The following is an 18,253-nucleotide window of genomic DNA, read 5'->3' as shown; positions in this document are numbered from 1 at the left end:
TCCGAACCCCTGGGGCAAGCCCCGCCCTGGCATCCCCGTTGCTACGGTAACCGACGGCTTGGAAACCCCCGCTCCGTGGAGAGCCGTTGTCAAGGACCGCGTCTCCCCCCATCCCTTGCCCCCTCGACCCCCGCACAGCCGGGCATCCGCTGCCTCACTCCCCCCGCCGGCTCGAGAAGGGTTAATGGAGGGGTGGGAACTGGACACGGGGACGTTGTTTGCTCCCGTGGGAGATAAGGCTCAGCTGCCCGGGAAGGTGCGATACCGCTCCCCCCGGCCCGGGCAGCGGCTGTAAACAGTGCGGGGGGGGGGCGCTTATCGCTGTCCCACAGCCCCGGCTGCTACCCCCTCCCCCCAGCTGGCGTGCCACGGCGCCACGTGACGTGGCCTCCGGTGAGTCGCCCGGGGGGGGGGCCGGGGGAAATCCTGCCCCCAGTGGTCCCATGCCAGCCCCCCCCGCGCTTATCAGGGGCCGCGCGGGCGCCCGCCAGCCAGACCGAGCAGAGCCGCGGGGCCCGGCATGGCCCCCACCGCCGCTGCCCTTGGGTTCCTGCTGCTCTGCGCCGCAGGGGCGTCCTGGGACCCAGGGGGCTTCGAGCGCGAAGGTACCGGCCGGGGGCCGTAGGTCGCCGGGTCACCCGTGTGTACACACGTGGTCAAGGGCCGGGTCCACAGCAACGATCCAGACCCCGGCGCTAGAGCCCAGATCTCCCGCCCCCCAGCTCTGTCGGGAATGGGGGACTGAGCCTTCCGGAGCAGGGAGGGATGGACCTGGCTGGTGCCCCCCGAACCCTGCCCACGCACGCCCCCGGGCTCCTGCCCCCCGGGGGCATTAATAGGTGTCCCCAACCCCCCGCAGCCGCCCTGCTCCTGGCCGAGGAGTCCCGGGACCCCAAGTGCTTCACACGGCTGCAGGACGATCTGACCTGCTTCTGGGAGACCAGAGACAACCTCGAGTCGCAGCCTGAGCTCAGCCCCGGCGGCTACGAGCTGGAGTACCGCCTGGAGTGAGTGCACCCCGGGGGTATCCCCCAGTGATATCACCAGGCCCCCCCAGCCCCTAAGGCAAGCCCCCCAACTACATGCCCCCAATTATCCTGTGCTCCCCTCCCCCGCTGCTGGGATGGGGCGCGCAGGGGGCTGCGGGTCAGGAATGAGGGGCACCGACCAGGCTGGGGGTGGGGGGAGGGGACTGCGGGGCAGGACACGAGAGGGGAAGAGGCAGGAGCAGGGGCAAGCAGGGTTAGCGTACCCCCAACCACTGCCCTATGCCCCCCAGCATGCCCCCCGCTGATTCTGTCCCCGCCAGGGACGAGGCCTGGCGCTCGTGCAACCTGAGCGCGGCGCGGGCTCCCGGGAACCGCACGCTGCTGAGCTGCGCCTTCCCCGCCCTCTACACGCCCGCGTTCACCCCACTGCAGCTGCGGGTCCTGCGCGACGGAAGCCTCCTGTACAACCGCACAATCCAGGTGGACCAAGTGGGTAGGTGGGGTCGGGCCCGGATTGGGGTCTCCCAGCGCTGGCCCCTTTCCCCACGCACCCCAGGCAGGGGCCGGGGACCGGGCCCGAACCTGGGCTCGCCCCCAGCCCCAGCCAGTGTCTCCGGAAGGGGCCCGGATCCGGACCCAGCCAGGATCGTGCCCTTAATCCAGCCTCCAGTGACCCGGCCGGTGTTCCCGGATCAGGCCCGAATTGGGGCCCCGCCCCCAAGTCCCACCCGATCCCCCAGGCTCGGGTCCGGATGGGGGCCCCACCCCAGCCCCCCGCGCCCTAGCCAGTCCCGCCCAATCGGCCTCGAATCGGGGTCTTGAGCCATCACCGCGCGCCACAATCGGGGCCCTCACCCCACGCTCCCCGGAGCCCCTTCTCCCGTAACCCAGGCAGTGCTGCCGGCCCGGGCATTTTCCCAGCGGATGCCCTCCGGCCCCACCCTAACGCCCCGCCCCCCCCCCGCAGTGCTGCTGGAGCCGCCGTCGAACCTGAGCGTGCGGCCCACCGAGACACGGGGCCAGGTGTGCGTGAGCTGCCAGCCGCCTCGCAACCGCTACCTGGAACCCAGCCTCTGCTACCAGCTGTCCTTTGCTGCCCCCGGCGCCACTGCCCAGATGGTAGGTGCGGCCGGCCCTGCGGGGGTTAGACAGCGGATGGGATGCACCAGGGTCCCGGCGCTCACCTCCTTGCGCCCCCCCAGGTACAGTTCCCCGCGAACGGGCCCAAGTGCTTGTCCCTGGCCATGCGCGGGCACACGCGCTACACCTTCGCCATCCGTGTCAAGCCCGACGGCGTCAGCTACAAAGGCTACTGGAGCGCCTGGTCAGAGCCAGTCAGCCTCGTCACGCCCAGCGGTACGTGGCCGGGCCGGGATGGGCGCAGAATGCAGTTATGGATGGACCAGCTGGACTGGGAGCACCTTGGGGCGGCATGGGGGGTGGGCGTGACCATTTGGTTGGAGGAACTATTGGTGGGCAAGAACACTGGGCTGGAGGGTGGGATGGGCCTTGGATGAGGGGACAGGGATGAACCATTGGTTTATAGATGGGGGCTGGGATGGATCATTGGGTTGGAAGGGGATATGGACTATTGGAAATTGGATGTGGGGGTGAGAGGGACCATTGGGGTAGGGAAATTAAATAAAACTGGTATTTGAGAAAGGGGGGTGGGTGGACTAGGCCTTTGCTGGGGGGTCAGGATGGCCCATTGGGATAAGATGGGGGTGTGGAATGGCACCACTGGGATGGATGGCCCATTGGGGGTTGGAGAAGGAGGGTGGGAAAGGCCATTGGGATAGGATGGACCATAGTCTGCAGGGATGGATGCGCCAGTGATGGCAGGGCCAGGGCCAGGGCCTGGGGTGGGGTGGCAGGGAAGTCAGCTGCTGGCCTCATGCCCATTGTCTCCTTGGCTACAGGGTGGGTAGCACTGTGGGAGCCACCACACCTCCCTTCCCTGGGTCTCAACTGGGCTGACCTTACCCTCCTGCCTTGCAGACCTGGACCCACTGGTGCTGACATTGTCCCTCATCGTGGTGTTCCTGACTCTGCTGATGGTGTTTGTCACCCCGCTCTGCAACTGCAGGTACCTCCTGGGGGTCACCACAACCATCCCACCTTCCCCAAAACCCCAGGTGTCCACCATCATGTGTGTGCATGAGTGTGTGGCTGCCGGTGGGGGTGTGCATGTATCAGGGTGGTGGGGTGCACACGTGTGTGTGTGCATGTGCATATCGCTGTGCACAGGGAGGGGGTTGGAGTGTGAAGCCCCCTGTCCCTGGCTGGGGCATGGAGAAGGCCTCACCCCTCACATGTATCTGCTCTCATGGCAGCTCTCCCTCCAGGTTCCTGAAGAATAAGATATGGCCAGTGATCCCCAGCCCAGAGCGCAGCTTTGACGAGCTCTTCAGTGTCTACAAGGGCAACTTCCAGGCAAGATCCATCCCCCAAGCCCTGCAGGGGAGCTGTGAGGGAGGTGCGGGGTGAAGCTGGGGCAGGTTAGGGGTGGAGGCTGGTCTAGGGGGCCTGGTCATGCCCTGTCAGAGCCAGCACTGGGCTCTCATACCCCAGGGAGCCAAACACAGACCTTACCAAAACACCAGGGGCCAACCATGAAGCTGGGATCCATGGGGCAGGGCAAAACCCCCCACTGACCCCTGTCCCCTGTTGCAGCTGTGGGTGGGGCAGAACAGCTCCTACCTGAGGCAGAACCAGAACGCCAACAATGCGGAGGAGAAGCTGGTCCCACTGGAGATCCTTTCCAAGGCCTCTGACCCTCCTGACATCCCCTACCCACCCCCAAACATACTCCCTGCCCCCACTGAAGACTACCTGGTGCTGGATGAGCAGTTGGTGCCCCGCTCCCCTAGCCAGGACATGGCACTGCCACCTGATCTGGAGGGGCAGCTGAACCCCTCTGGAGTGACCCACTTGGCGCAGGTCTCACCCTCATCTAGCTTTGAGTACACGCGATTTGACCCCCACTCGGCCCAGTTGCAGCCCTGCCCACCCAGCCCCTCAGCCCACAGGGCCCTCAAGTACAGCTACCTGCTGCTCTCCAACTTTGACATCTCTTCCAAGGCCAGTCGCACCTCGTCTTCCCTGCCCAGCCTGTACTCCAACCTCACCTCCCCACCCCTGCCCAGTTAGATGGCCTGCTCATAGCACTGGGGGAAGGGGGAACCTAGGCCCCTGTGGAGCCAGGAGGATGATGAAGGGGGCCACGACTCCATCCTGGAAAAGGCTAGGGATACCCAGGAGCATGCAGAGGGGTGGAGAGTAGCCCGTGTGTGTGGGAGTCAGGGAAGACCCCACAGGCACAGAGCAGCCCCTCTGGGTGGGAAGGGTGCAAAGTCTGCCTCCAGCCAGCAGGGGGCAACGAGGGCACCTGCTCCCCAGGACCCCAGGACAGAGCCTAGCCCTCCACCTTGCAGCAGGTACCAGGGTCAGAGATTGGCCAGGGGCTGGGGGCACCAACATCTGAGTTGTCTCCCAGCTTTGGGGCAGAGCAGGGTCCGAAGGGTTTGAGCAGGGGGTCCGGGAACCCGGACACCTAGGTTCTCTCCTATCCACTTGCCATGGAGCCCCACCCCTGCCCAGTCTCCCATGGGAACTGGGACCAGGACCAACTAGCCTCAGAGATGGCTAATGGCAGAGCTGCCCCATGAGGGGAAAAGGGGGTTGGGGGATCAGAGACCAGCCTGGAGCAACTCCTAGGAAGGTGGGCACCACAGCTGCCTGTCTGTGCCAGCCAGGCCCAGCACCAGCCCAAGCACCGGCCAGGGTCACTGGGTTCCTATGGAAAACCCATTACTGTTGTTTTCTTTGTATTAAAGGAGGATGGAAAAAAAAACCTTGGCAACTCTGGAAATGGAGGTTTTCTGTATTGAGATGGCTTGGGGGGGAACAGGTCTGGGAGCCTGGATTCTCTCCAGCTCTGGGAGGGGAGTGAGGGCTGGGGGGTTAAGCAGCAGCTTTGAACTGGGATTCCTGGGTTCCCTACAGCTCTGGGAGAGGATGCAGGGGGCTGTTGGGCTAAGCAGGGGATGGGAGCCTGGATGCCTGGGTTTCCTCCAGCTCTGGGAGGGTGGTGGCCACTGGCATGACTGTGGGCCCCTCCTCCATCCTCAGAACCGTTCGACCCAGGAGGCCTCTCCCTGCTGATAGCACTTATCTGCAGGGCGCAGATCGCTGGGGCCTTATCACCAGGCCCCATCTGGGGAGGCCCAGCCCCAGCCTAGGCAGGGACACTGCAGGGATCAGGGCCCTCAGGCCCAGCCCTTCCTCTCTCTCAGGGGCCCATCAGGCTGCTGGGGGGGAGGGGGGGGAACCTGCAGCTGCCCTCTTTTCCCCATCCCCACAGCCCAGGGTCAGCCCCAGCCAGGTTAGAGCCATGGCACTCTGACAACCACACTGGATGCCTGTGGTGTGGACGGGTAAGAGTGGGGAGAGCCTGGGGGCTGGGAACTCGAATGCCTTGGTTCCTTCAGCTCAGGGAAGAGATGGGGCTCTGCATACATCTTCCAGCCCAAAAGCCCCCCACCTCCACTCCCAGCTGGTCTGGGAGCAGCTCTGGTGTCCCCAGAGCTGGGCACACATGGGTGCTATAACCCTAACATCCAGCTCCAGCTGCAACCCCCCCAACCCCAGCTCCACAGAACCAGCCAGCTCAGGGGCAGGATCTGGGAGACAGGGGTTGAACCTCAATCCTCCCCTGCTGGCTCCCGATTGTGCTCCCTTCCCTCCCCCCAGCTGCCCCCCAGCCCCAGGGCCTCCTCTCCAGGTGCTGGGGCCATGCTCAGCTCCCCATGGGGGCTGAAGAGGATCGTCCAGGTGTGGCTGGGGGCCCCCGCCTGGCACAAGTGGGCCGTCCATGCCTGCCCAGGACCCTCCTCCCCTGGAGCAGGGCTGAGCTGACAGCGGGCCGGGAAGTAACGGACGAGGGCGGCCAGGCGCTGGGCAGCATCGGGGGTCCTGGAACTGCAGACGGAGGCGATGAGCTGGCAGCCGAGACCCGGGGTGTGCGGGCAGGTGGCACAGGCCACAGCGGTGTCCACCAGCAGGGCGGCGAGGCGGGCAGCCCCCCGCGGGCAGGGGCAGGCAGCCACGTAGTGCTCCAAACCGTCCAGCAGCAGCAGGGCAGGGCTGCGGGGCAACGCCCCGGGCAGGGCGGCCAGCAGGGGCAGCAGCGCCCGCAGCGACGGCGGGTACAGGAACTGCACGTGCTGCGGGGGAGGTGGTGTGAGCCGCGGGTGGACCAGACCCATCCACCCCAAATCCACCTCTTCTAAGCCCCTTCCTTCCCTTCCTTCATTAAAGCCCGCCCACTTCCAACCCCCGCCCCCTTGCTTCCTCCCTCCTGCTAAGCTCTGTCCCTAACCTCGCTCGAGCCTCCTGCCCATCCTTGCTATACTAGTCCCGCCCTTACAAGTCCCCTCCAGTCAGAGCTTACTCTGCTGCTTTTCCATCCTCCCGCCAATCACGACACCTTCCCCCGCCAACGCCTTATCCCGCCCCCTTTGGGTGCTCCAGTCAATCACGACATGCTCTCCCGCCAATGTTCTGCCCCCGCTTGGGTCCTCCCGCCAGCCGCTACGCGCTCTCGTCAGGCCCCGCCCCGGCACCTGTAGCGCATGCGCAGCGCCTGCTCCGGCCGGGACTCCGGGCAGTTGCTGTAGCGCGCAGGGCGCCAGGAAGAGTACGCGGGTCCTGGGCCCGGCCGAGGCCAGCGCCGCCCGCATTAGCAGCGCCGAGCGGCCCGAGCGGGGCGGGCCCAAGACCAGCGCCGGGACCGGGGCCGGGGCAGCGGGCGTGGCCCCAGCTTCGCCCATCGCCCGCTTTAGCGCCGCCGCCATCCGTTCAGCCAATACGGGAAAAGGACCCGCCCCCCCTGGCAAAGCGGCCTATCAGAGCCCGCTGACCACGCTCACCCCCCAGGGACCCCACGCTCACCCCTCCCTGGCCAATCTGCGTGGAGCAACGGCTTGCTGACTGGGCTTGCAGCCAATCCGAGTACACAGTCACTCTAACCCTGCGCCAGTAAAACATCGCACTTCGCCTACGATTGGCCCGCGCTCATCCAATCCGATACCGTTGGTAGAGGGTTCCCGCCCTTTTCTTGGTCCCGCCCACTCTCGACCTCTCAACCAATCAGAAGGGGCGGAGGGCTACGCCCAGTCCCTTCCCTTTTTAGTCCCGCGGTGCCGCAAAGCGGGACGGGTGCACGCATGGGAGGAACCTAGGTGTCCCTGAAGGAGGCAGGCCCGTCCGCCCCGTCTTCGAGCCCCTTACCCGGCCCAGATCAGGGGAGGGAATCCAGGAGTCCGGGAGGCTCCTCTCCTTACCCCGGCCCCGCCCAGCCCTGCCGGTATCCCTCACTCCCTACCCGAAGCCCCCTGCCCCCCCACCCCCCCCATCACTCCTGACCTGCAGCCCTCCTCCGCAGCCCTGCCAGTGTCCCTCATTCCCGACCCGCAGCCCTAGCCCCGTGTGTATAGGCACACGCTGGGGCTCGTGGATCCTGGCCAGGGTGTGGCCGCAGCGCCTACCCCCGCATCCAGGGCCGGGGGGCGGCGGGCTGCCTCCGGCTGCTCATCATGCCCAGTACCATTTTTTCCAGGCTGTCAATCACCCGCGCTCCTTAGCAACCGTGTTGCCTAGCGACTGCTGATCCGGTTGCCCGGCAACCCCCAGAGCTTTCGGGGGAACGGGGGGCGGGGATGGAAGCCAAGCACCGCTGGCTCCCCTTCCCTGAATCCTGCCCAGGGTGGCCCTCGTGCACAGGCCCAGTGCTTGGGGGGGGAGGGGGGCGCGGTGTGGACCTATTAGGGGGGCATGACCCCCCCGCCGGCTCTATTAACTTTCCGGGGCTGCCCCCACCGGCTCGCATGGAGGCAGGCGACGCCCAGAGCCACCCCCAGGACCACCCGAGGCTCTGGCGTCCTGCTGGGATTGGGGGGGGGGGGCTCCGCCCTGACCTCTGGGGATCCTTCGTCTCCAAGCCCCCCCCTTTTGCGGCCCCCTAGAGGGCGCCAGGATCCCCCCCCCCGGTACTGCCCGAAAGTCCCCCGCGCTCCCCCTCCCCGGGGTGCCCCCTGCCCCCAGCCATGTAGGAGCGCCCCCTTGTCGTCGGTGCCTGGCGCCCTGTGGCCGGGTGCTGGGGGGGGCAGGGCCGAGCGGGGAGGGGAGCCTGGCGCCGGCCCCCCCGCCCCCCCGGGCCGCGGCGGGTGGGAGGCGAGTGTCTCTCCCCTCGACTACGCGTATTCTCAAGCAATAACAACGCCAGCCGTATTATCTACCCAAGAATACCCGTCATCGAAGGGAGCTGGGCTCCGCGAGCCTCCTCCGCCTCCTGGCTCCGGGCTCGCCGGCCTGCGGGGACAAATGCACCCGGTCGGAGACAGACAGACCTCCCCCTCCCTCCCTCCCCCAGCCAAGCAGGATCGGGCCCTCCCAAGCCGCGAGAGAACCCGCCCCCCCCCCTCGACACGAAGCCCCGAGATCCCCTCCCCACTCAGACTCTGGCGCAGAACCCAGGAGTCCGGACTCCCAGCCTTGGGCCCAGCATCAAACATCACCCCTCCACTCTCCACCCGAAACCCCTTCCCTCCCAGGGCTAGGAAGAGAACCCAGGAGTCCTGAGTCTGGCTCCTGTCCTGGGGCAAACGCTTGACCCCATCGCCCTCCCGCAGCGGGGAGGGAACCCAGTGGTCCGGGCTCCCAGACCCACCCGCGCCCCCGGCTTGGCAGCAGCGGGGCGGGGCCCACACCCGCGGCCGGGATCGGGGCCCTGCCCAGCCCACCCCCCGCCTCGGCAGCCCGTGTCCTCCTCCTCTTCCGCCGCTTCCCTCAGCACCGCGGACAGCTCCACCGAGCCGCCCGGCCCCGGCCAAATTCCCACTCACGCACACGCACGAGTACACACATGTCCGCCGGCACACACGCGTGCAGCCATATACACGCTTTCACACGCTTGTGTGTTCCCTGCACACATGCATCCCCCCGCACGAACACTCGCCTCCACACACACTTGCACACGCATGTACACGGTGGCCTACGCTCGTCTACACATGGCCTGCACACGCACACACTGGCACACACATATGTACACACACAGGCTACCCTACGCGCATACCCTGGCACAAGCACACAGACGCACGCACACGTGCTGCCCTGCACACACACGCGCACACAGCAAAGCACAAATTGGCAACCTCGGGGGCCTCGGGGCAGAGGACCGTGGTGCAGGGGAGGGGAGAGCGCCCTGCAGGGGCCAGAGTGCCCTACCCCGCCGAGCCCTTCGGCCTGGGTGCGGCGGAACAGGGGGGCTGGGACCCGACCCCTCCCAGCCTGGATCGACCCAGAGCGCCGCGCCCGAGAGAGGGGATGGGGGGGGGGGGGCAGTCGGGGCCGCCCCGTCCTTAGTGCGGGGGAGCTGAAGGGAGCGAGAAAGGGGTGCGAGCAGGTGACACAGGGCGCTGGCGGGGGGCGCACCGGGAGGGGCGGAGGGACAGAGCTGGGGAGGAGAAGGGGGCTGAGGGCCGGGAGAGGATGGAGCCGTCGCGCGGGGCCGGGCCGGACTCACCTCCCTTTGTGCCGCCGCTTCCGGGGCTCAGTCCGCGCGTCCCCACCCCGGCGGCCCCGGGCGCGGTCCTCCCGTCCCCCCCCAGCGGCACCGCAGTCCCGGGGGGGCTGCGCCGGACGGGGGGGGCCGCGGCGGCCGGAGCCCGGTGCGAGCGGGGGAGGAGCCGGGGCTGCGGCGCCGCCGGCCACGCCCTGCACCTTGCACCCGCCACGGGGGCGGGGAGCGGGCTCCCCCTTGCCGACTCCCGGCCGCCCCGGTCTGGGCAGGGAGGCACCGCCCGGTCTGGGCGGGGGGGGAGGGGGCGGAGTCGGTCAGTCACGGGGCCGAGGCGCGGGGGGGCACGTGTTGCACACGCGCGTGCGCACCCCCGCCCCGGCCGCTGCCCACGCGGGGCCCACGCGCACGCGGCGGGAAACAGCAAGCTGCAGTGGGTGGATCCTTTTCGCGGCGCTCAGGTCCCGGCTAAACCTACCCTTCCTCATATCGTGCCTCAGTTTCCCAGTCCAGCACAGCCCGGCGGTCGCTGAGATTTTCGCTCCCCACCCCAGCAAAGCTGAGCCCTTCCCGGAGCTGGAGGGGAGGGGGAGAACCTAAGCGTGCGTCCAGGCTCCCAGCGGTACTCTCCCGCAATGGAAGGAAGGGGGGGGGGGGAAATGCCCCAGAAAGCACCCCCTGCCCTGTGCCCATGGATGCGAGGATTAGAACACCCCCCACAGCCCCGGTAGCCTGTGGTAGAAGCCCCAGTGGCAGGAATAGCAACCTCCTGCCACAGGGCTGTGGTGGGGGTCTGGGAAATGGTTTTGCCCCCCTGGAGGAACTGGGCCAGATCTGGCAACAGTAGGCAGAGATGCAGCAGGAGCCCCTTCTTTCTGGGGTAGGCACCGGGAGTCCAGGGCTTGGAAAGGCTGCAGGTTCAGAGTGAGGGACACTTGCGAAGCAAATGGGACAGGGGGCTGCAGGGCCAGAGTGAGGGGCATTAGGAGGATGGAAAAGGCCTTGGGGGTTCAAGGGTGGCAGAAAAGTATGAAGGCAGCTAAGGGGAACAATGGGGCTAGGAGCTAGTGGTTCCAGCAGAGCTGCAGGTTGGAGGTGGGTCTGTGGTGCCCCTCGAAGGAAGTAGGCAGCAGGCAGATGAGCACGGTTACAAACATGGGCTTTATTACATCAGCTGAGGAACAGGCCTGAGCACCTCCAGTCCCCACTTCCACCGAGTCCCCCAAACAGGTGGAATCAAGTGTGTGGGGCCTTGAAGAGCCCCGTCCTTTCCTCCCAGCAACCCTGAGCTTCTGGAGGAAGAGTCCAGGCTTAGGGATTGCTACCCATGCTGTCCCCCCCACCCCCCAAGTCCTTGCTCTCTCCAGCAGGGATGCCCACACTGACACACGGAACCCAGGCATCTAGGGCACACAGGTGCCCATGCCCTCCCCCACCCCCCCAAAGTTTCCCAGCCCCCTCTTTCTGGGGGGGTAACCAGTCCCCTCCGACCCAGAGCTGCCCCCCTCATTCCAGACCAACCCCCTATTACATGGGTGTCTGGATGCATGACCTGCCAGGGGAGCTGGGAGCCTCTTACCCCCTGCTGCCCACCCACCCCGAGCGAGACCCCCGCTACCAGGGGGTCAGACTTGGCTGGTGACGGAGCGGGCAGCCAGGAGCACGTCGGGGGGTGTCAGCAGCAGGCTCAGCCGGGCCTCAGGGGACAGAGATGGCCCCAGCTCCGGGATTCTGCAAGGGAGAAGGGGTTAGTAGGGGAGCCAGAGGCCCCCTCGCCCCCCAGGCAGCAGGGGTCATCCCCTAGGGGACCCTCAAGGCAGCCCCCTCCTTCCCTCTCCTTTCCCCCTGGGGGTGTGGCCTCCCTGGCAGAGGGCATAGCTAAAGGGGCACAGATACTTACGGGTAGGCCCCTCCGGGGGGGACTATGCGCAGCTGCCGCTCCAGCCCCCGGGTCAAGAGGGTGGAGAAGTCTGGCTCATCCAGTGGAGGCCGGACTCCCTGCCACCCACCAGGGAGGAGAGAGAGAGACAGAGCACATGCACAACAGTTAGGGGGGTAGGGAGGACCCCCCCAACCTCAGGCCTGCCCCCCAGATCCCAGCTGCTTGGGGGAGGCAGGGGCCAGGCAGCATAGGTAATAGAGCCCCCTTGACCCCCCAGTGGAGGCCCCTGCTGGTCCCACAGAGCAGCTGCAGCCTCATGGCACAGAGTGGGTAGGAGGGGTGGTAGATGTGCTGCTCCCTCGAGGCTCCTGTTGTGGGGGAAGGGAACTTAACAGGGGTCCATCCATACCTGGGCCACACTGAGCTTCTCCATGGGGCTGTGGGGGCACGGTGAGACCATGGCTGGAGCCTCACCCCCCACTGGCCCCAATTCTCGGCCTTGGCGCCCTGCCAGCCGGCTGCCAAAATTGTTCACCACACACGTCACCTGGTGGGGGGAGTGAGAGAGGCCCCGTATCAGCCCTCCAGCACAGAATGCCCCCTTATCAGCCCCCACCAGCCAGGCCCCTCTGGCACAGAGCCCTCAGCCAAGCCTCCACTCACCAGGAAGGCAGCAACAGCGGTGCCAGTGAGGAAGCCAGCCAGGATGTCGGCCCAGTGGTTGCGGTGCTCTGCCACACGTACAACGCCCAGCAGGAAGGCAGGAGCCAGAAGTGCCAGGCACAGCGCAGGCCGTGCCAGCCGGGAGCCCCGTGGGCCCACCAGGGTCACATACATCTGAAGGTGGGGGGGGCGGGGGGCAGGCATCAGCCCCTCCTACTGCCCCCATCCAGGACTCCGCCCCCACCCCAATTCTCTCCCATAAGCACCCCAAGCCTTGCCCTTACAGTAGGCTGTATCCTGTCAACTGTAAAGCCCCACCCCCTCACCTCCCAAGCCTCACCCCCTGCATTAAGCTCTGCCCCTGACACCAAGCCACACCCTCTCATCACCCAAGGCCCACCCCCCAAGACCCCTCCTGCCATCTCCATTCCCAGGCTATGACTGCCATCAAGCTGCACCCTCTCCTCAGCCCAACTCCTCCATTTCCTAAGCCACGCCTTCTCCCTCCCCAGGCACCCACAGCTGCATAGACGCTGGCATAGGCGCCCAGGGCAGCGTCACGGCAGGGGAAGGCACGGCGCGCAGCCCTCACAAGCACGGGATCCCCAGAGCAGGCAGCAGCCACGTAGCGTGGCCCAGGCAGGTGGCAGCCGAGTGCTGTGAGGTTGGGGCGACAAACGGCCAGGAAATGTGGGGCCTGTGTCCCCGACACCACCTGCCCAGCGCCTGCGAAGATGGTTGTGGCAAAGAGCCCGAAGGAGAAGACACCTGCAGGGGGAGGCAGTCAGCAAAGCTGTGGGGCAGAAGCAAGGAGCAACAGCAGGGCTTAGGGAGGATGGGGCTGTGGGGCAGGAGGAAGAGGAATCAGTTGGGCCTGGGTGGGGGATGTTGAACTGTGGATCAGGACTGAGGGGCAGGAGCAAGGCTGAGGATCACAGGGAATAAGTGAGGAGCACCAGCAAGGCTGGGGGGCAGGGGCTGTGGGCCTCACCAAGAAAGCGCACAAGGCGGCGCAGCAGGGGGGTGAAGGCGCAGCAGGCCCCTGACATGATTGTCTCCTCCTCATCCCGGCGCCACCGGGGCTGGCGCACAAAGGCAGCAACTTCCCCAACCAGGATCTGGGGGATGGGGACAAGGGGGGTTAGTGCCTGGGGCCATGATCCTGCTGTACTCAGATCCCCAGACCCAGTTGCCAGCCCCCTGCCTCTGGCCCTCTCCTCCAGGCTGGGACAAACCCCAATACCCACCTCGGTGCCTTTCACTCCCAATCTGCAGCCCCCAACACTGCTGGTGCCCCTCACTCCTGACCTGGGGCCCCTGGCCCTGCTGGTGCCCCTAACTCCAGACCTGTAGCCATTGGCCCTGCACACACACTCACAGCCAAGGTGGGCACAGCACCCACAAGGGCATGCACCAGGCGGGGGGGAGCGCGGCTGGCAGCCTCCGGGCCTGGGTAGGGTTTGGCGACCGCGCCATCGTGGCAGAAGAAGCCGCGCTCATGCACTGGGAAGGCATCGGTGAACTCCAGCTGGTAGGCCAACAGCACGGTGCCTGCAAGGATGCCCAGCTTGGGGGGGGAAGAAGGGCACACGGGAGGAAGGGCAGCTTAGCCCCCTCTTGATGCCCCGCCCCCTTGTGCAATAGCCCCTGTCCCTCGTGACTCCCCCTTGTGCAACACGGCCCCGCCCCCGAGCAGCACGCCCCGCCCCCTCCTACAGCCCCGCCCCTCGTGAAACAAGTCCCACCCCATTGGCAACGCTGCCGAGCCCCCGCCCCTCGGGCAGCACGGCCTCGCCCCTGATGCGACTCCACCTCCCGCCCTACACAGCCCCACCCCAGCCTGGCCCGGGGAACCCAGGAGTCGGACCCCCTTTGCTTTACCTCCACGAACACGAAGCAGGGGATGATGGAGACGCTTCGCTTCGGCTCCGGCTTCGCCCCGGCCATGGCTGAGGCGCTGGGGGGGCTGCGGGGCGGGGGAGGTCAGTGCTCCCCCGACCTCTCCCACCCCCGCCCCATAGCGCCCCTTCCTGGGGGACAAACCGCCCCTCCCGTCCCTCCAGTCTGGGTAACTGGGACCCTGCCCCCCCGGCCCGGCAGAGGAAAAGGCTGCAGTGGAGCCGGTTTGTCCATCCGGCCCCCGCACCCACCCGCGGCCGCTCCGCTCCGCCTCTGCGCTCAGGCCGCTGCCATCGCTCCCTGGCAGGCGGCGGCCCCGATCCCGGCCCGATCCGGCCCCGCGGACTCAGCGCGCAGGCGCCGAGAGGGGCGGCGATGAGGGGTGGGCGCGCGCATCAGGCGCCCTCATTAGGATAATACCGCCCCACCCCAGCTGCCCTTGATGCGGGGAGGGACGGGACCCGGCCCGAAGCTGCGACCGTCCTCCCCCACGACATCCATGCCCTTCCTTTGGGGCGGGGGGCTTTCTTAGCGAGGCAGAGCTTGGGATGGAAACCAGGCTTCCGGGCTCCCAGCCTCTACCTCCCACCGCCAAAGGATATTTCCCCCCTTCAGAGATTCTTCCCTGCGAAAGCCCGCCCCCTTCCCAAGAGCCCGGGATTGGGGGGTCTGAGGGAGCAGCTCCACCGCTGTGGGTTTCCCCATTCCCTCCGGTCCAGCTTCCCCATCCTCCCGCGGGGCCTGGTGGGTGTCTGTGTTACGGGGAAACTGAGGCAGGGGACGGTGAAGAGGCACCAGGGTCTGTGGGGGAGGGGTGTTACACAGCCTCCCCCTCTCCCTTAGGGACCCGTTCTGCCCCGGCCCCCTCTCCCAAGGAACCCAAGAGTCCAGTGGCTCCAAGCAGCTCATTTTAATCAGCTTCAAGCCTCTGCTTCCTGCTGGAGACACGAGGAGGGGGAATGGGAGAGAAATCAAGGTGCTGACCCTTTAAGTTCCCCGCCTCCCATCACATGCAGCCCCTGGTGGAGTGGGCAGGAGGCCTGGGTCCTCAGTTCCATTTTCCCTTCCAGTGACCCCCCAGGACGCCTGGATCCTTTCCTCCCCTTCCCTCATCACCCCCCCCCTCGGATGCCTAGGTTCTCCTGACCCTTTTGAGAACCCGTGTTCACAAGGGGTGACCTCGGGGGAGCTCACCCCGGGGCGCCCATAGGGGCTAGGGCTGTCACACAAGCTGGACTCGGAGCTGCTGTCGTCTCGTGGGGGGGTGGTGGCAGGGGGGGTGGCCGACACCGAGAGACGGAGTCGGCGGCTCCTCCGACCTGGAAGGGAGGGGAGGGGGATTAGCTGCCTCCTAGCTCTGCCCCCCAATCTACCTGTGCCCCAAATCATTCCCCAGTCTGCTCCCCCACTCCCCATGCTGCTCCCTGCCCCCAAACTCTGCACCATTACCTGCCCCCCAAGTCCCCAACTCTGCTCCCCCCTGCCCCAAGCTGCTGCTACTCACCCGTCACCCTCATGCCCCCCATGGCCTCGCTCCCGGGCAGGGAATTCTGGAGGGTGCGGAGAGCCAACCTGAGTGGGGGTAGAAAGGGGGATTCCCCCAGTTACCAGCCTGCCCCTCCATGTAATAAGTCATGCCCCGCCGGGAGAGGGCCGGCCGCACCAGGCTGCTGGGACTCAGTATACCAGTCAGGCAAATGGGTGGATCGGGGTCCCAAGTGCCGGGAAGGGTGGGAGGAGGTACCAGATGTGGCTCAGTTCCGCCTGCACCTGCCGGCCGCTGCCTCCCGTCGGCTCCGGGGCCCCTGCTGCCTCCCGGGCTTTCAGCTGGGTCAGGATCTGGGAAGGGGGAACAGGAGGTATCAGGGCCCAGCTAAGACTGGGGGGGTAGAGGAGGGGGGCATGGGGCTGGGATGCAGCCCCCTCTGGCACCACTAGAGGTGCCCTGCCGGGATGGGGGGGTGGGGTGGGGTCCCCAGCCCTCACTAACCTTCCGGCACTTCACCTGGTTCTCCTGCATCCGCCTGATGCTCGCTAGGTTCCGGGTGATGTCGCTCTCCTGCTCCTCTGCGAGGCAGGGGTCACACCCAGGCCCTCATTGCCCCCCCCCCCCCGTGCCTCAGGGGGAGACTAGGGGGCAGCTGCCTGGCAGCTCGGACGCCTGAGTTCTGCTCCCCGCCCCCTCTCAGTTCTGGGTTAGGCACTATGGCCTAATGGCTACAAGTAGGGAGCACGGAAGAGGGCTGGGTTTTGGGACATCTAGGTTCAAATCCCGGGGCCACTTCCGCTCCGCAGGCGGGGCTCAGCTCAGGGCTGTCCCCTTTAGGTTGGGGGGGGGGCAGGTTGGGCCCAAGCCCAGGGTTCACCTGGGCCTAGGCTTGCATTTGACCCTTGATAAGGGATGACCTCCCCTTGGGTTTGGGGGAACGGAGGGGAGTCGCGGGTACGTACCGAGCTTCTGGTGAATCCTCCGCATCTCTCCTTGCACCAACTCCAGCTCCTCACACAGAAGCTTCTTGCTGGGGGGACACGGGTTGGGGGTCACTTTACCTCCCACCAAGAGGGTGGGAGGCGACAGATAGGCATGGTGTAATGGGAGTGGATACGGAGTGGGGGGTCTAATACAAATAGCTGGGAGAAGGTGGGCAATCTCCTCATGGCTGGAAGAGGTGTGGCTAGTAGCAGGGGGCGGGACTAATGCAAACAGGTGGGCAAAAGTAAGCCATGCTCCTCAGGAATGCAATTAACCGGAGGAGGCATGGCTAATAGTAGGGGCGGGGCTAATACAAATAGCTGGGCGAAGTGCGCGCTGCCCCTCGGGTCTGTCCATGGCTGCAGAGGGCGGGACACCGGGGGAGTGGTCAATGCAAATATTCTGGAGCGGCGCCGCGCAGCAGTGCCAATGCAAGGCTTCTTCAAATTAGGGCGTGGTCAATGCAAATAAGCCCCTCGGACCTCTGCATCACGTCCTCGGCCAGCCCGTCCAGGGGGTCTCGGTGCTGCCCCTGGGCTGCCTCCAGCTCCCGGCTCAGCGCCAACCGCAGCTCCTGCAGCTGCTGCTCCAGCGTCCGCTCCAGTCGCTCCGGGCCCGTCCGCCGCAATTCCTCTGGGGGCGAGGAAAGTGGGGTGAGGGGCAAGCGCAGACCTCCCCCCACCCCAAGCCCTGGGACAGGAGGATGGCGTCCCCCTCTTCACCTTCCAGGTGCTGGATCTTCTGCTGCTGCTGCCCACTCTCCTGCTCCAGCAGCGACAGCGAGTGGCTCAGGGCTTCGAAGGCCTGTAGGGGACCGGGCAAAGCTGCCTCAGTTTACCTAGGAGGTCCGAGGGGCTTCCTAGCGAGGAGCCAGGACTCCTGGGTTACAATCACGGGCCTGACGCCCACAATCCCCCACTCCGGGTTCACCTGGGCCTGGGCTTGCATTTGACTCTTGATAAGCTCCAACTCGTCCTTCAGGGGCATGGGCAGGATCAGGCCTGGCACGGAGCAGGGGAAGCTGGGAGTTGGGGCGGGAGGTGGCCGCTGCCATCCCCGCAGCCGGGGTCTCCCTGCCCCCACATCCCTGCCGTGAACCTGCCCCATCCCAGTAGAGGATGCTCAGGGTACCTGGCGCAACCCGCCTGCCCCAAGGGGGTGTGACCAGACTGGCCCCGCCCCTGACTTCGGCCCCGTCCCCAGACTCCTCTTACCATCAGCCTCGAAGGCGTCAGTCTGCAGTTGCCCGGGCGGGAGACAGGAAGAGCAGAAAGGAAGGGTCAGAGCCGGCCCAGGCAGAGCTCCATCCACACCAGGAGACATTAAGGGGCAGGGGGTATTTCTTCAAGGGCCACGTTCTCCCCCCCGCAGGTGGGAGGCGGTGGGGGACACCCCCGAGACAGGGGCATTTACCAGGCCCGTGTTGCTGCTGGCTCGGGACAGGTAGCAGTTGGGCCCGGGGTCTCTGCTCTTCTCCCCCTGGATTAACGTCGTCTCCTGGAACAGACGGAGGCTCGGACCGGCTGGGCTCGGGGCTGAGGGCACTGGCAGGGCTGGGGATAGGGGGCTGCCGGTCTACAGTGTGGGGCAGCAGCAAGGCTGAAGGGGGACCAGGGGGCTGAGGGGCCCCGCCTGGGGAGCCGGGCCGGTACCAGTACCATGGTGCTGAGGACGAAACCCCGCAGCGCCTCCATGCAGCGGGGCTCCAGCTCTCGGCTCCGCCAAGCGATGAAGTTTGGCCCACTCGGGCCACCTCCGTCGCCCCTTTA

At 66.5% G+C, this 18,253-nt stretch overlaps 4 protein-coding genes across 11 annotated transcripts; 1 reads left to right on the top strand and 3 right to left on the bottom strand.

Moving 5' to 3' along the window:
- The first annotated feature begins 437 nt into the window (after nt 1–437).
- EPOR (erythropoietin receptor) lies at nt 438–4,860 on the top strand. Its single transcript, XM_014595005.3, has 8 exons — nt 438–605; nt 860–1,007; nt 1,310–1,482; nt 1,957–2,108; nt 2,192–2,345; nt 2,988–3,075; nt 3,323–3,422; nt 3,663–4,860. Exons 1-8 carry the CDS (start codon nt 521–523, stop codon nt 4,137–4,139), a joined length of 1,377 nt encoding a protein of 458 aa, XP_014450491.2. The 5' UTR covers nt 438–520; the 3' UTR covers nt 4,140–4,860.
- On the bottom strand, nt 4,857–6,870 carry SWSAP1 (SWIM-type zinc finger 7 associated protein 1). Its single transcript, XM_019482826.2, has 2 exons — nt 6,614–6,870; nt 4,857–6,214 (listed from the first exon to the last, which is right to left on the bottom strand). Exons 1-2 carry the CDS (start codon nt 6,842–6,844, stop codon nt 5,693–5,695), a joined length of 753 nt encoding a protein of 250 aa, XP_019338371.1. The 5' UTR covers nt 6,845–6,870; the 3' UTR covers nt 4,857–5,692.
- Nucleotides 6,871–10,709: 3,839 nt separating this feature from the next.
- PLPPR2 (phospholipid phosphatase related 2) lies at nt 10,710–14,899 on the bottom strand. Its single transcript, XM_006262327.4, has 9 exons — nt 14,263–14,899; nt 13,994–14,078; nt 13,491–13,679; nt 13,104–13,230; nt 12,633–12,880; nt 12,113–12,286; nt 11,859–11,996; nt 11,468–11,565; nt 10,710–11,298 (listed from the first exon to the last, which is right to left on the bottom strand). The coding sequence occupies exons 2-9, from the start codon at nt 14,057–14,059 to the stop codon at nt 11,193–11,195; spliced, it is 1,146 nt and encodes a 381-aa protein (XP_006262389.1). The 5' UTR covers nt 14,060–14,078; nt 14,263–14,899; the 3' UTR covers nt 10,710–11,192.
- Nucleotides 14,900–14,906: 7 nt separating this feature from the next.
- Nucleotides 14,907–18,228, bottom strand: CCDC159 (coiled-coil domain containing 159). 8 transcript variants are annotated; one of them, XM_014595335.3, is made up of 12 exons: nt 18,143–18,228; nt 17,898–17,981; nt 17,699–17,720; nt 17,415–17,485; nt 17,207–17,288; nt 16,967–17,117; nt 16,463–16,530; nt 16,002–16,078; nt 15,756–15,850; nt 15,516–15,583; nt 15,206–15,330; nt 14,907–14,949 (listed from the first exon to the last, which is right to left on the bottom strand). In XM_014595335.3, exons 1-12 carry the CDS (start codon nt 18,176–18,178, stop codon nt 14,932–14,934), a joined length of 897 nt encoding a protein of 298 aa, XP_014450821.2. In that variant the 5' UTR covers nt 18,179–18,228; the 3' UTR covers nt 14,907–14,931. The 8 variants fall into 8 exon arrangements, with proteins under 8 accessions (XP_014450821.2, XP_019337606.2, XP_014450822.2 ...); XM_019482061.2 differs by having other exon boundaries at nt 14,907–14,946; XM_014595336.3 differs by having other exon boundaries at nt 15,782–15,850.
- Nucleotides 18,229–18,253: the final 25 nt, after the last annotated feature.

Source organism: Alligator mississippiensis, chromosome 8, assembly GCF_030867095.1.
Source record: "Alligator mississippiensis isolate rAllMis1 chromosome 8, rAllMis1, whole genome shotgun sequence".
Taxonomy (NCBI): Eukaryota; Metazoa; Chordata; order Crocodylia; family Alligatoridae; genus Alligator; species Alligator mississippiensis.
The sequence above is the reverse complement of the archived record's forward strand: the minus strand, read 5'-3'. Positions and strand labels throughout refer to the sequence as shown.

Coding starts and splice junctions, on each gene's coding strand:
- SWSAP1 (XM_019482826.2), bottom strand. CDS start 6,844: ATGGCGGCGGCGCTAAAGCGGGCGATGGGCGAAGCTGGGGCCACGCCC. Junction 6,215..6,613: donor GCGCTGCGCATGCGCTACAG/GTGCCGGGGCGG, acceptor CCTCCCCCGCAG/CACGTGCAGTTCCTGTACCC.
- PLPPR2 (XM_006262327.4), bottom strand. CDS start 14,059: ATGGCCGGGGCGAAGCCGGAGCCGAAGCGAAGCGTCTCCATCATCCCC. Junction 12,287..12,632: donor ATGCCAGCGTCTATGCAGCT/GTGGGTGCCTGG, acceptor CCCCACCTTCAG/ATGTATGTGACCCTGGTGGG. Junction 11,566..11,858: donor AGAAGCTCAGTGTGGCCCAG/GTATGGATGGAC, acceptor GGTGGGTGGCAG/GGAGTCCGGCCTCCACTGGA.
- CCDC159 (XM_014595335.3), bottom strand. CDS start 18,178: ATGGAGGCGCTGCGGGGTTTCGTCCTCAGCACCATG. Junction 17,289..17,414: donor AAATGCAAGCCCAGGCCCAG/GTGAACCCGGAG, acceptor GGTCCCCTACAG/GCCTTCGAAGCCCTGAGCCA. Junction 17,118..17,206: donor GAAGATCCAGCACCTGGAAG/GTGAAGAGGGGG, acceptor CCTCGCCCCCAG/AGGAATTGCGGCGGACGGGC.
- EPOR (XM_014595005.3), top strand. CDS start 521: ATGGCCCCCACCGCCGCTGCCCTTGGGTTCCTGCTGCTCTGCGCCGCA. Junction 606..859: donor AGGGGGCTTCGAGCGCGAAG/GTACCGGCCGGG, acceptor AACCCCCCGCAG/CCGCCCTGCTCCTGGCCGAG. Junction 3,423..3,662: donor TCTACAAGGGCAACTTCCAG/GCAAGATCCATC, acceptor CCCCTGTTGCAG/CTGTGGGTGGGGCAGAACAG.